The sequence below is a fragment of the Solanum stenotomum genome, chromosome 9 (assembly GCF_019186545.1).
Source record: "Solanum stenotomum isolate F172 chromosome 9, ASM1918654v1, whole genome shotgun sequence".
NCBI lineage: Eukaryota > Viridiplantae > Streptophyta > Magnoliopsida > Solanales > Solanaceae > Solanum > Solanum stenotomum.
In genome coordinates, this window is record NC_064290.1 from 55,364,666 (window position 1) to 55,378,859 (window position 14,194).

Consider the following 14,194-nt stretch of genomic DNA (forward strand, 5'->3'; position numbering starts at 1 on the left):
AAGTAGTACTAGTTTTATTTTTTAATATTTAAATGACTTGCCCTGAATAATCATATATAAAATTATTGTTTTATTCAGAAAAGAATAGATTTGAGTATTAGAGTAGAAAGAGAAAATAAAAAGGAAATAATTAATTAATAATTTAAAAGAAGAGGTTTGGGGTTTGAGGCAAATTTGGAATGATGCCGTCAGTCAGTGCAGTGGTGAATGAAGAATAGATAGGGATGGGAAGGGGAAGGAAGAGATGTAGTAGTATAGTGTAATGAGTGAGATGAGAGTTGAGTAGAGTAGATATTCAAATGTCAAAATGGCGCTGAGTATTTCCTTAATTCTTTTTTTGTCTGGACTGACTTCCATTTATGCAATGCAACACATGAATGATGATGAGTTTTCCCCTTTCAGGTTTTGAGTTTGGATCGCATTATTATATTCTTCGCTTCAAAGGTTTGTCTCAAGACTATGCATTTGCTACATCCTCTTGAATACTTATAACAACTTCTTCAACACAATCCAGTTTTCTGACACAATAATCGCAACAACCTTCTGCACTAAGATTTAGGACTTATCTCTTCAAACTTATTCTTCACTGCAATGTGAACGTAAATTTTTTAAATTATTAGAGGGCATGGGCTATGTGCACGAATTGAATGACATACATACCCTACCCTCAAGTAAATTAGAAAAACTGAAAACATCTAAAGCACAAGCTAAACGGGGAATATCTGTATGAGTTATCACTGAAAAAGCTTATGTAAGAAAACTCCACTTCTTCTTAACTTTCACAAGTTTCTACTCTGTTAATAATTTCTTTGATATCTGTTAGTAACACCAAATCTCCTCATATACAATTCTTTTATTCCTTTTGTGCAGCATTAACAAGTGTACTTAGAGGGTTTGTCTCTTGAAAGAGAAGTTTCCTTTCATGAAATAATTGAGATTCGAATCTTGTTAGAGCAATGTATTTCAGTAGCTAGGAATGTCCATCCCTTCCACTGCATATTTCTTGGGAAGCTTTGGATAAACTTGTTCTAAGCAAAGTGTTTGATATTTGCATTTAGGTTCATGGTGATCCTTTAAAGACGTAGCTAAGTAGTCTGGCATCCATATCTGTTACCATTGTGCTTGAAGTTATAGGGGCTGTGGTTTAATATGCTATGGAACAATCAAACCATCAGAACTGTTTTCACTTTGCTTCTGCTCAACAGCCAAATGCAGAATTTCAACCTGAGCCTCAGGTTCTTACAATGGACCCTCCAGATCATAATTTAAAGGCTCCAAACGATAATTGTTCCGAGGCAAAGCCTGTGCTTAATTTCTCTCTACAAACAGGAGAAGAGTTTGTACTTGAGTTCATGCGTGATCGTGTTAATCCCGGCAAAAATTATGTTCCCACTACTTCGGGTGATCCTAGTTTTCCGCAAGGTCACTTGGAGCTAAAAGGCATCTTAGGCATCAGTAATACTGTATGTGAAGATGGTTCAGACACTTCCATGCTAGCGATGGTTGAAAAAGGTCCAAAAGAATTTGAGAAACACAACTCTTCCTTACATGATGACAAAAATTACAATGGGTCAGTGGTATCAGTGCAACAAGTATCATCAGATTATAATAGTTTTGGCTCTCTTATGTATACCTCATCTGGAATATGTGATGATTCTGTGGCAAAGCTTAAGGCAATGTGTAGCTTTGGCGGTAAAATATTACCTCGGCCTAGTGATGGGAAACTCAGGTATGTTGGTGGGGAAACACGGGTTATCCGTATCAGGAAGGATATTACATGGAAAGTATTGTGGCATAAAGCTGTTGCAATATATGATCTAACTCATATTGTAAAATATCAACTACCTGGAGAGGATTTTGATGCTTTGGTTACTGTGTCCTGTGACGAGGATTTGCAGAATATGTTGGAGGAGTGCAATGTCCTAGAAGATGGAGATATTTCAAAAAAACTTAGGATTTTCCTGTTTTCCATCTCTGACTTGGATGATGCTCATTCTAGTTTAACGAATTCGGATGCAGATTCTGAATTTCAGTATGTAGTGGCAATCAATGGCTTGGAAATGGGATCAAGAAATAGCTCAACTTTGCATTATCTAGGTTCTTCTTCAAACAACTTAGCTGAGTTGGATGGAAACAACATTGAGGACTCGAGTAGATCTGTTATGGGGTTTATTGGTGTGAGTAACTTACCTTCAGCTGGTTTTGATGACTCATCATTGATCACTAAATCTGCTAATCCTAATGTCCCTATCCCCTCCAGTGCTTATGACATTGATTTACGCATTCATTATGGGCAGAAGGAAAATTGTGATAACAGTAAGCAGCAGCAGTTCCAATTTGGTTTCAATTCTAATTCTCATTTCATAAATAATATTGAAGGTCAAGGCTCCCAAACACAAGCAAAACAATATGGACCTGCTATGTATAATAAAGCTTTTGTTCCTGAGTCTGTCACTTTAGCAGTTGATTCAACAGATTTAAGCTTCTCTGATCCAGTTCCACCAACTCAGAGGGGTTTCTGTTCTATGCAAATTCCAAGAGGGGAGGTAGAGTTGCTCAGCAGGTTATCAAAGTCGGATGATTCACACAATTCACAGTTTCTTGCAACTCATTCAAGTGCAGATTTTGCACAACAAGAAATTCTTAAAGAATCCATTGACAAAATGCAAAATCGGAACATGAACGAGCAGCTTGTTTCTACTGAAAAGTCATTATGCTGTGCTCCTCAAACTGCAGCACATGATCTTGGAGTGCCTCTGAATTTGAAGCAGGTTATTCCAAATGCTGCAAATATGAAAAATGTTGTGCATGTGGATCAGGTTCCCGTAGCTAATCATCAAACAGTATGCACGGACAATAAGTATACGAACTTCTTAGTCAAGCAGACAGAGGATAGAGGATCAAGGCCAAACCCACTGCCCCACGTGGATGCTGAGAATCACCATGAAGATGGGGGGGATATTCATCTTAAAATTCATCAGGGCGATAGGGATGGCAGTAACTCTAACGAGAAATCTCAACCTTCAGATTGGACAGGGAATTACAGAGTGTGTGTTCTTCAAGGGGAACCATCTGTTGTGTTACCCAGGACTGAGCAAGGAGATATCTTGATTGATATTAATGACCGGTTCCCTCGTGATATCCTATCTGATATATTTGCAAAAGCTATACTTTCTAATAGTTCATCCGATATTTCTCCAGTGCAGCAGGATGGAGCTGGTATGAGTTTAAACATGCAAAATGAGGAACCAAAGCACTGGTCATTTTTTCAAAAATTGGCAGGGGATGAATTTGTTAGGAAAGATATTTCGCTAATTGACCAAGATCACATTACATTCTCACCCAGTCTCCAGAAAGTTGATGAAGAGCCTCCTTCAACAATCAACTTGGATCCGCAAAGAGATAGTGGTGGGGATGGTCCCAAAGAGCTGCCTCATGCACTTGGTGATGTTGATAGTCAACTTCAATTAGGGTTTGGTGCAACCCAGACAGAAGTTAGCGAGGACATCCATGATGATGTTATGATGGATAAATCTAAGGTGTTAGACATCGATTCTGAGGTGCGTTTCTCTGCCAATATGTTATTTAATAGAGCCTTTCTTAGTTTATATTGCTTGCCTAAGAATTCTTAAATCTCTTCTTCTCTTTAGGATGGGTTTAAAAATGTTGGACTGCCTCTAGGTCGTACACTTGCAGAAATTGACATCAACTCTCTGCAGGTAATCTTTCAAATTTTTCATTCTTAAATCTATCTATTAGTGAGGCACATAAGAAATGCCTAATTTATGCGGCTCTTGCAACCTGTAGGGTGGTTATTGTGATGAAAACTACTAACAGTTGTAAGTTTGGATCTAATTTCTTGTGCCGGAATTTTCTATTTGCACCAGTCTGGTGTAGTTTAAATGCTGGCAATTATGGATTCAGGGAAGGAAATAGATATGTTCCTGGAGTAAAAAGGCTGGGAGATGAAAGATTTCTGGGTTCTCGTTAAGGGAGGAGAGGCAGGGGACGACTTACCTTTCCGTTCAGTTGCATGCTATTACATGCAAGAAGGTGCAGTTTAGGAAAGAACTAGATATTGTTATTGAAGTTAAAAGGCTGAGAAAGGAAATGAGTTTAGGTAATCCTGAAGGGAGGAAAGGAAGGGAATATAATGTACTTTCCACTGTGGGAGAGCAGTGATATGTCTAACTACGAATATTCTGTACATTTGCTAGGATGAAAGTTTGGGTAGTCAGCAGCTGGAAGCTTTTCATGTGCTAGGGAGAAGCTTCAAATTCATTGAATTTTCATTCCTTTCCTATTGCTCAGATTCTGAATTGATACGGTCTCTTGGATATCCTACCATCGCTTTACTGACCCTCTTATTTCCCACTGTCAAACATACCACTATAAACTGGGAAGACAAGTAGGTGTAGGATCTGCTATGTCATACATGCCAGCAATTTATTTCCATGAACTCTTTGCTTAAGAAGCCTAAGCTTCATAATTTGTACTAAAGAAAAGGGGGGAGTGGACAAAGGAGTTCCAATAGTCCTCATTTTCACGTGGCTTACTTGCAGATCATTAAGAATGAAGACCTTGAGGAACTGAAAGAACTTGGTTCAGGTACATTTGGCACAGTGTATCATGGAAAATGGAGGGGAACAGATGTTGCCATTAAGCGGATAAAGAAGAGTTGCTTCACTGGGCAATTATCGGAACTAGAGAGACTGGTAACCTTTCTTAACTACTACTGATCCAAGTGGGTCTCCCCTTCTTTCTCTTCATAGGTCTAGTGCCTAAAGCATGTGTTAAACTCTATTTGATTAGCTACTTATATCTTCCCACTTTCCAGGCCATAGAGTTCTGGAGAGAAGCTGAGATTTTGTCAAAGCTTCACCACCCAAATGTTGTGGCATTTTATGGTGTGGTGCAAGATGGACCAGGGGGTACACTAGCTACTGTGGCGGAGTACATGGCTGATGGTTCACTAAGACATGTTTTGATCCGCAAAGATAGGTTGAACCCCACTAGTATTAGCTCTTAGATGTTTTTCACTCATTCCAAACAAATCAATACCTGGATCGTTAGTTTCTCCATGAACACGCAAATTAGTATTCACTCTCCTATTTTGAGCCTTGTTCCCCTGTTATGATATTATACTCACCTTTTACAGGCATCTTGATCGTCGTAAACGACTCATAATAGCAATGGATGCGGCATTTGGTATGGAGTACTTGCATTCTAGGAATATTGTGCATTTTGATCTGAAATGTGACAATTTGCTGGTGAATTTGAAAGATCCATCGCGACCAATCTGCAAGGTCTAATCGTGATATTATTAGTTTTTGATTACATGTTCTTAACCTTTTTTTTTCGTTTTTTCTTTTTTTCTAATGATATTGAATTATCTATCCCAAAAAAATGTTCGAGTTAAGATTTCCTAAAAAAGTATCTACCAGCAAGACAGCAACTGTAAAATCAGTATCTGATATTGTTGTGATGGACTTGTTAGGTAGGTGATTTTGGTTTGTCAAAGATAAAGCGGAACACCTTGGTTTCTGGTGGTGTGAGAGGAACGCTACCATGGATGGCTCCAGAGTTGCTAAATGGTAGCAGCAGCAAAGTTTCTGAAAAAGTAAGATGCCATATCATATTTCTCTATTTATCTCACTTTAGGAAACTGAGAATTTCAAGTCTGGCTGTGTTGAACCAGGCGTTTTCTTTTTTAATCTTTAACTTGTACTCCGTCTATCCCTATTTATGTGGCACACCTTCCCTTTTAGTTTATCCAATACCTTTTTAAATTTAGAAACTACTGAATTTTAAAATTTCAGTTTTACCTTAATGAGACGATTTATATCCACATAAATGTCTAAGTCTTTTTTTTAGACCACAAATTCCGAAAGCCTTCGAGATAATTCCAGATGGAGTAGTATCTTTTATAATTCAGAGATACCCCTCATTTCAAGGAAGAGGCATATCTTTTTTAACGAATGAGAAGCCTGCACAGATTACTATGGGATTTCGAGGACCACTTAAGTTCAAAACTGTATGTGCTGTACTATTTCACTTCTTGGTCCTTGGAAAAAACAATCCCTGTGCAATTTCACAATTTTATCGCTTTATAAAATGATATCTGTTCTCCTGTGTTAATTTTGATATTTTACTTAAACAATAGAAAATGCTAAAGGCAATAACAGTTTGTTTGTCTTGCTTTAAGGATGGAAGTCATTTCCTCCTTAATTGCTCTTAATATGACCGCATCCTTGTCCCCATTTCAATCCTTATGGACTTGATAGTATCATGGGAAGTCTCAATAGTCTTTTCTGATGTTTTCTACCTTTTTGATGGATAAATAGTTAGAGAGTTGGCATTTGTACTTCCTACATTTAGGTACTTATCTGCTTATGGGAACTTTGAACGATCTTCTTTGCTCTTGACTATTCAACAGGTTGACGTGTTTTCTTTTGGTATTGTCCTGTGGGAGATTCTCACTGGAGAGGAACCTTATGCCAATATGCATTATGGAGCTATTATAGGTCAGCTCTTTACTTTTCCATGTTGAAGTTTTAGCTTCTGTCAAATTGGCGTGTTATGAACTAGGATAGGTCTTAAACCAATTTGTATATCAGCGCAGAAACTACTTTTCTTTTTGGTTGCAAATCAGCATGCTAAGTAGGAAGTTGGATCTTGACTATTATGAGCTGGGTTATAGTGTCTTGAACCAATTTGTATATCCGTGAGTCATCTCTCTGGCAACCATTTGTGCATAAGCTCCTCACTAGCAATTGCTTAGGCGATGCCTCTAGTTATCATTCTAGTGTTCCTATCTCTCCAGCAAACAGCTCTACTTTTGCTCCAAGTTAAACATTGAAGGTCTTGTTGTTCTGCCAATTCAAGTTGTGCTAATAACGTTGGGTAGATTTACAAAACCATATTTCTTTTTTATGTTTAAGAATTCCTTTCGGTTTATAGTGCAAGAAACACTTTTTTCATTGTGCAGTTATCAATGTCTTTCTTGAGGAAAAAATTTCGCACACTATTTTTCTTTTTGATGATTGTGCGCTATTCCAGCAAGATCTTTTTTTTTTTTTGAGAATAGTAACAGTTCTCTATTCCAGCAAGATTTTGGTGTCAACTTTTATGTTTTCATAATAAGCAAACTCAAGTTGATTTCTCACTTTAAATTTGAGGAGGCCTATTACAATATCAAGAGAATACATGTCAAGATTCTATTTGTTTAGATTCATTGTACTGAATAAGGAAAATCTTATGGAATAGAAGTAAGCATCTTGGAAAAGGCAGTACTTGTCATTTGGTGGGAGATTGACTTTGATAAATAATGTATGGGATGACAATTTCAAAAATTTAAATAATGTATGGGGTGGTATTCAAACATATGTTATATCTCTAATTCCAGTCCCAACAAAGGTGGAGAAGAGATGAAACATGTTGAAGAGTAATTTCTTATGGGAAGAAAATTCTGGAAGGGGGAAAATACATTTAGTCAAATGGTCCACTATTATGAAAGATGAAGAGAGAGGGGAATGGGAGTAAAGTATCCAAGACATAACAATAAAAACTTATTGTGCATGATAGGGATGGAAAATTTTCAGTTGGAAGATTGTACAGAAAAAAATTGTCCTCACAGCCTGGGAACATCCCTGGACCTTGGAAACAAATATGGAAATCTAATATCCCTACGAAGATCAAGTTTTTCACATGGAAGGTATGTAGAAGAGCATGTCTTGACTCAGGAGAAACTGAAAAAGAGAGGTTTTGAGATTGTCTGAAGGTGAAAGGAGGAAACAAAGAGTCATCTGTTTCTTCATTGTAGAGTGACTTCTCAAGTGTGGCATATGTTTCTTAATCTCCTCCAAAAACCATGGGTGATGCCTGAGCATACGGCAGATCTTCTAACCTGCTGGATGAGGAGAGGAGGGAGTAAAAAACAGAAAAAATGGTGGAGCCTAGTCCCTTCTTGCATATGGTGGTCAGTCTGGAAGGAAAGAAATTATAGATGTTTTGAGAATATTACTAATCCAATGCAGAAAGTAAAAGAAAACTGCATTAATACTTTATATCTTTGGTGTAAAGAAGAGGGTATAGATGAGGTAGAACAGCTAGTAGACTTCGTAGGCTCTCTGTAATAATGATTACTTGCACTGTGATTTTTTGATGGTTGACAGCATACCCACATTGCTGAGGAATACAACTTTACGTTGCTTGAAAAAAGAGAAGAAGAAGCTTATTGTGCATGTGGCTTTTGGAGTGATCATCTCAAATTATGTAAAGGATTGAGACTGTTGTTCCAATCCAGTGATAGCTCCTAATGGTGTTGCAGTGTAGCAGCAAATAAGAGGGTTCTGGAAAGAGTCAGATGAGAATACTTAATGAAAAATGGGCAATGCAGAAAAGATTAAACTGTTAAATGAAAAATGGGCAATGCAGAAAAGATTAAACTGTTAAGTGAAAAATGGTTGGAGGATATGACACTATAAGATCTTTTTCCAGAATTTTTCTCTCGTGAACACAAGGATTGCAGTATTGGTAATTGCTCTTCTGACAATGGATAAAAGTTGCAGTTTAGGAGTCAGTCTAGTGATTGAGAGATTGAAGATGTTAACCCGCTGCTGCAAAAATTGACTTCAGTGGTGATTGTTGAGTGTTCAGAATATAATTAACTAATAAAAGTGTGTTCTCTCTAACAACTTAAGCTTTTAGATGAGATGGTCACACGCTTCAACATGGTACCAGAGCAGGCAGAGGTCCTGGGATCGAACAACTTAAGCTTTTAGATGAGATGGTCACACACTTCAACATTGAGGATAGGGAGGACTCATACACTGGACAGCCAGTAAAGATGGGAGGTTCTCTGTTAAATCCTGTTATAAGTAGCTTCCTTGTTTATAGGTCAAAGCGGATTTGGAATTGTCTTTCATTCCAAGGCATAACATTTATCCATGCGTTTCATATTCGTCCAGAGTTCGCTCAGGAATACAGCTATGCCTGCCCCCAAAATGTTGCAAGTTCAAGGATACAAAGTAGATGAATGGCCTGCTAAGATGATCCGTGAGACTAAAGTTCCTCCTAAATTGGCATGTTTGTAAGGTTTGCAGCATGTGGTTGTTGCTGTGTTGCTTGCTTGACTCGATAAGCTACAAATACTTTGAATCAACCAGGCAGATTTTCATGCATTACTGTCTAATTTTGGCAAATCTAAGGCTCATTGTTCTTAGATTTATTTGGTTTTCATTCGGTGATTCCTGAGGGCCGAAAGCAATTGCTTAAGGCTAGCAGCATCAGAGGATTAACAAATGGCAAAGGCAAAGCTGGATGTCGAAACCATTATGCACAATCTTGTTTGCAACTTATTCCCTGGTTTAAATCTTTTTTTAATATGATGTTGACCCTTAATGCTATTCACCAGTTCTGTTCTTCTGTCAGTTTGCTATTTTGATCAGGTTAGTCATTTTGATACATTCTAGATTTTACATAATCTTGTTTGCAACTTATGTCCCCGTTTGAACCTTTTATATAAATGTTGATCTTTAGTGCGATTCAGTAGTTGTATTCTTTTTGTGGATCTGCTATTTGATCAGGCTAGTCATTCTGATACTTTCTTCCTCGTATGCAGGAGGTATTGTGAACAATACTCTGAGGCCAACAATTCCTAACTACTGTGATTCAGAATGGAGGTGCTTGATGGAGCAATGCTGGGCCCCAAATCCTGCATCTAGGCCCTCTTTTACAGAAATTGCCAGCCGATTACGGTTATTGTCGTCTGCTTCCCAGAACAAAACTACCGGTCAAAAGGCAACTAAATAATAGTTGTCTACCTACCTTCCACTTGTTTATGTGGAAATTAATTTATTTTGTTGAAGCAACAAGCGTTATGCTTGGGCATTTATATAAACAATTGCTCTACTTATATTTGCGTATCTTGTTCTGGAAAAGCAAGAAAATAAATCTTTTATTCATTGACAATAACCCTTTTTGCATTCTAATCATTTCACAATTGAAAAATTCACTGCCCATTTTGCACGTCTGTCTGTCCTGTAGCGAAGAAATAATGCTGCTACCGAGGAAGGGAAAGTTCACAGTTGGGTATCAAAAAGTGATGATCCTATTGAAACTCTAAATTTTGGGTCAAAACAAGTGCATGTTATTAGATGTAAATGTAGAGAGAGAGAGAGCTGTAAAAATGCCATTGGTGCTGATGCTCAATAGGGTATTACTTTGGATTTGTCCATAAGTAGAGATGTAAAAAGGCAGGTCAGTATTGTATAACCATTAGACTGAAAACCATTGAACAAGTAGCAGCAACCTCGTCCTCAAGGTTGTTCAATCCTAATTAAGGAAGGCAGTGAAGAGCATGATGTGCAAAGTAGAATCATTTAGTTGAAACCAAAAGGAGCAGTTGGACGGAATATTAAAAATGTTTGCTGTATGGTTGGAAGACATTGGGATTTTTGTTTGTTTATACCTAATAAAAATAGTAGATAAAAACAATACTCCCGTACATTATTGTGTGGTGAGGATCACGAGACGTGTGGCGTTGACCACAACTACAGACCTTATATTTACCCACAGCACTGACACAAAGAGATGTTGAATTGAAAGAAAGAGGAGAAATGGAGTGCGTGTCTCCTTTCAAATCAGACATACTCAAAGGGAAAGTAGCACTATTGACCGGAGGCGGTTCCGGCATCGGCCTTGAGATCTCCACACAGTTCGGCAAACATGGTGCCTCCGTTGCCATCATGGGACGCCGCAAGGCCGTCCTCGACTCCGCCGTCTCCTACCTTCAATCCTTTGGTATTCCGGTAACTACTTTTCCTCCTCCACTTTTATCCATACCATGCTAGTTATTATAATTAGGTCGTTGATCACATGCACAAAATTTTACATGATTCTCATTTTGATTTACCCTAAATTAAACCTATCTGTTCATCCCTGCTTCTGAATATACCTGTACAGCTGCCATCCCCTTTTTGCCAACATCATGAAACCCTTAACAACATGTTACCGCTTCTTTTGGTGCTATAGTCCATGTACCATCAAACATCAAAGGGGCAACTAGAGACTACCACTTTTATTTTCAACACTGATCTGCTCTACTCCGCTCCGCTCCTCTCCTCTCCTCTCCTTCACTTGTCTAACTTTCCTTTGCACATCCCCTAGGCAATTGGCTTGCAGGGGGACGTCCGCAAGCAAGAAGATGCAAAAAGAGTTGTAGAGTTAACTGTCAAACAGTTTGGGAAGCTCGACATTCTTGTTAATGCTGCAGCTGGCAATTTCCTTGTGTCTCCTGAGGATTTGTCTCCTAATGGCTTCAGGACAGGTTTGTTTCATAAGATTCAGTTTCGTATGTTTTAACACTCCACTACCATTCAAGTAGGATGTAGAAAGAAGAGGAAAAACAGACATGATTTGATAACAACTATTTATTACAGTCATAACAGCTTTCTTAAGATCTTCACATAATCATAGCCATTCTGAATGTTTAACCCTTGATGTTGTAGGAGATATTCTCTTCTAGTGGGTAGCTTGACTTAGAAATCGTTAGAATCTGCTCAATTATATTCTAACCTGCTTCTTCAAAATGGCTAGTCTCTATATTGAAGGTGATTCAAGGTTCAAAGGCTGAGAGCTTGGTTAAAGAAACTACCTTGTCATGGTGAAAAATTCCTTTTAAGACCTTCTGTGTTGTCAACTTGTCTTACTATATTTTCCTAAAACAAGAGTAGAAGAGGAAAGTTTATTGTTTGCTTCTCCATTGATCTCTTGGGCTTATGGAAGCTTCTTGAGGAGGTTATGGAAAGAAGGTTGAGTGAGGGGAGTGCTTGTAGTAAAAGAGTTTAGCAAGTCACTTTCCTCTCTTAAATTTGAAGTGAGGGGAAGGCTTTCACAGATTACATACTGATTCTTTTTGTATGATCATGATGGCTTTTGCAGTACTAGATATTGATTCTGTTGGTACATTCACTATGTGCCATGAGGCACTTAACTATATCAAGAAAGGGGGACCTGGGAGGAGTTCGATGTCTGGTGGAATGATACTGAACATCAGTGCTACTTTGCATTACACTGCATCTTGGTATCAAATCCATGTAGCTGCTGCCAAGGTTTGGAACTTTTGCTTCAAGCATAGTTTGTGTTCATTTTTATTGTGTTATTTATAACTCCCATTCACATCATCTCTCTGTACAGGCTGCTGTTGATGCAGTCACTAGAAATTTGGCTCTAGAATGGGGCACAGACTATGATATTAGGGTCAATGGTATTGCACCAGGCCCTATAGGTGATACTGCTGGCATGCGTAAACTTGGACCGGAAGAGATAAGCAATAAGAGCAAAGAATACATGCCTTTGTACAAACTTGGGGAGAAATATGATATTGCCATGGCTGCTCTGTACCTTGCGTCAGATGCTGGTTGGTATCTGATGCTTTTTAGACTTGCACATATATGATCTGGTTAAATTTTAAGATATTAAATATAAATTGATATAGATGCATCTTGTCATTAGTGACATGGTTCAAATTAGGTGACAGACATTTTCCACTTCTACTCCCTGCTCTTGCCTCATCACCAGGTGCATGTCCAAGTTCTCTACTAATGTGACCAGTTAGTGTCAGTTTCTTGCTATCCACTTGTGGCATCTCTCTTCCTGTTCCTTATACTGGGTTGAATTTGCAAATGAGGACTCACTTTTCCACTCTTTTTCTCTCACTGGAGGTTCAGACTGACTTGACTCCAACTACCACTTCTACATTGTTCTTCCGGGCAATATGTGCTGCCAATCAGTGTGGACCTAGTGTTTATGCTTTGGGCCTGGATAAATCCACTGCTTTTGACTCCAATCTTGAATATTTTTAAATGGAAATTCATATTTGAACCAATTGCTCTTATCTTCGACCTTGAAATATGTATGCTAAATTCCATATTTAAACCAAATTGCTTTTAGCTCTGGTCTTGAGTATGTGTGCAGAAGTTCACATCTGAATACATTGCTTTTAGAGCCGACCTAGAATATGTATGTGAAAATTCATTAGTATTGGTAATCGGAAGGACCTTGCATGCTGCTTCAATAGAGCAAATGATGCAGTGATGTCGGCTTCAAACCCGCCGTTACACATCCTGAACCTGCTCCTGCTTCCAATGAAAAGGAGAGAGAGAGAGAGAGCAACCATTGCTTATCCTGTACTTAAAACAGGTTGTGCTCTCTTGTTGTTGGCTTCTAGGGAACTTGTTCAACAATCTTCTGTTTTTACTGTGAGATAAGAGTGTGCCATACTTTGTAGTGCTTACATTGTTCGCAAACCTGTTATTACTGCTATGCATTTGTATTGGTTTTAAAATGTTTATACACAGTGCAATTGAAGAAAGCTCATTGCATTACTGGAAAACATACTTTTTTCCCTGAAGAGCATGCATAATTCCCGAATCGTGCATTCATTTAGTGCAGCAATGTGGAACATCCACTCTACCTGCAGTTTTTGCTAAATCAAGACTTCAAATTAGAAACCCACAAATTGCTTCTTGCTTGTTGTAATCTCCTTTTTTCTTGTTTATGCTTCCTGTGTATATAGGCAAATACATCAACGGAACCATCATGCCTGTCGATGGAGGACTCTGGCTTAGCAGACCTCGACATCTACCTAAAGATGCAGTTAAAGAGCTCTCTCGAACAGTGGAGAAGAAATCAAGAAATGCACCAGTAGGAGTTCCTCCCAGTAAGCTTTGAGTTTATCAACTATACTTATTAGGCGTTGTGGTTAAACAGCACATGGGAGCAATTACAGTGCAGTCGCAGCAAGGAACTTGTTATAAAACTCTAGTATTATTTCTGGCTAGTGTCCATTGCCATACATATAAATAAATATAATAGGCTATTGGAAACGAGCTTATTAGCAGTTTAAGCAATTGGACAGCAAATTATGTTAGTACTTTGTTTTTGTTTTTGTGTACCATTCAATAAAGACAGATACCCAGCAAGTTTTAAGTACACAATCAACAGACATCTGCAGCGGCTTGGAGAAAGGGAATATGGAACCATTGTTAAGTTAGTTAGTATTAATTAAAAGAAATGTTGTCCAGTAGGAGGACGCATGTCATAAAATCAGCACTGCACCCTCACCTTCATCTCGTTCTAGCTTTCCTATTATTCACAATCCCGTCATCAGGCAGAATTATATGCATTGTTT

The 14,194-nt window shown here is 38.3% G+C and overlaps 2 protein-coding genes across 3 annotated transcripts; both read left to right on the forward strand.

Moving 5' to 3' along the window:
- The first annotated feature begins 231 nt into the window (after positions 1 to 231).
- On the forward strand, positions 232 to 9,991 carry LOC125875878 (uncharacterized). Of its 2 annotated transcripts, none has more exons than XM_049556926.1 (9): positions 232 to 444; positions 871 to 3,560; positions 3,651 to 3,719; positions 4,563 to 4,715; positions 4,838 to 5,001; positions 5,159 to 5,306; positions 5,498 to 5,620; positions 6,437 to 6,524; positions 9,623 to 9,991. In XM_049556926.1, the coding sequence occupies exons 2-9, from the start codon at positions 1,155 to 1,157 to the stop codon at positions 9,811 to 9,813; spliced, it is 3,342 nt and encodes a 1,113-aa protein (XP_049412883.1). In that variant the 5' UTR covers positions 232 to 444; positions 871 to 1,154; the 3' UTR covers positions 9,814 to 9,991. The 2 variants fall into 2 exon arrangements, with proteins under 2 accessions (XP_049412883.1, XP_049412882.1); XM_049556925.1 differs by having other exon boundaries at positions 1,059 to 3,560.
- A 532-nt stretch (positions 9,992 to 10,523) lies between these two features.
- LOC125875879 (peroxisomal 2,4-dienoyl-CoA reductase [(3E)-enoyl-CoA-producing]) lies at positions 10,524 to 13,960 on the forward strand. The gene is made up of 5 exons (XM_049556927.1): positions 10,524 to 10,811; positions 11,170 to 11,329; positions 11,944 to 12,113; positions 12,199 to 12,421; positions 13,580 to 13,960. Exons 1-5 carry the CDS (start codon positions 10,620 to 10,622, stop codon positions 13,732 to 13,734), a joined length of 900 nt encoding a protein of 299 aa, XP_049412884.1. The 5' UTR covers positions 10,524 to 10,619; the 3' UTR covers positions 13,735 to 13,960.
- Positions 13,961 to 14,194: the final 234 nt, after the last annotated feature.

Excerpts from the sequence above, each read along its gene's own strand:
- LOC125875878 (XM_049556926.1), top strand. The coding sequence starts at position 1,155 with ATGGAACAATCAAACCATCAGAACTGTTTTCACTTTGCTTCTGCTCAA. Across the intron at positions 3,720-4,562 it reads TTGACATCAACTCTCTGCAG|ATCATTAAGAATGAAGACCT; the intron begins GTAATCTTTCAA and ends GCTTACTTGCAG. Across the intron at positions 6,525-9,622 it reads GCATTATGGAGCTATTATAG|GAGGTATTGTGAACAATACT; the intron begins GTCAGCTCTTTA and ends CCTCGTATGCAG.
- LOC125875879 (XM_049556927.1), top strand. The coding sequence starts at position 10,620 with ATGGAGTGCGTGTCTCCTTTCAAATCAGACATACTCAAAGGGAAAGTA. Across the intron at positions 11,330-11,943 it reads TCCTAATGGCTTCAGGACAG|TACTAGATATTGATTCTGTT; the intron begins GTTTGTTTCATA and ends TGGCTTTTGCAG. Across the intron at positions 12,422-13,579 it reads GTACCTTGCGTCAGATGCTG|GCAAATACATCAACGGAACC; the intron begins GTTGGTATCTGA and ends CTGTGTATATAG.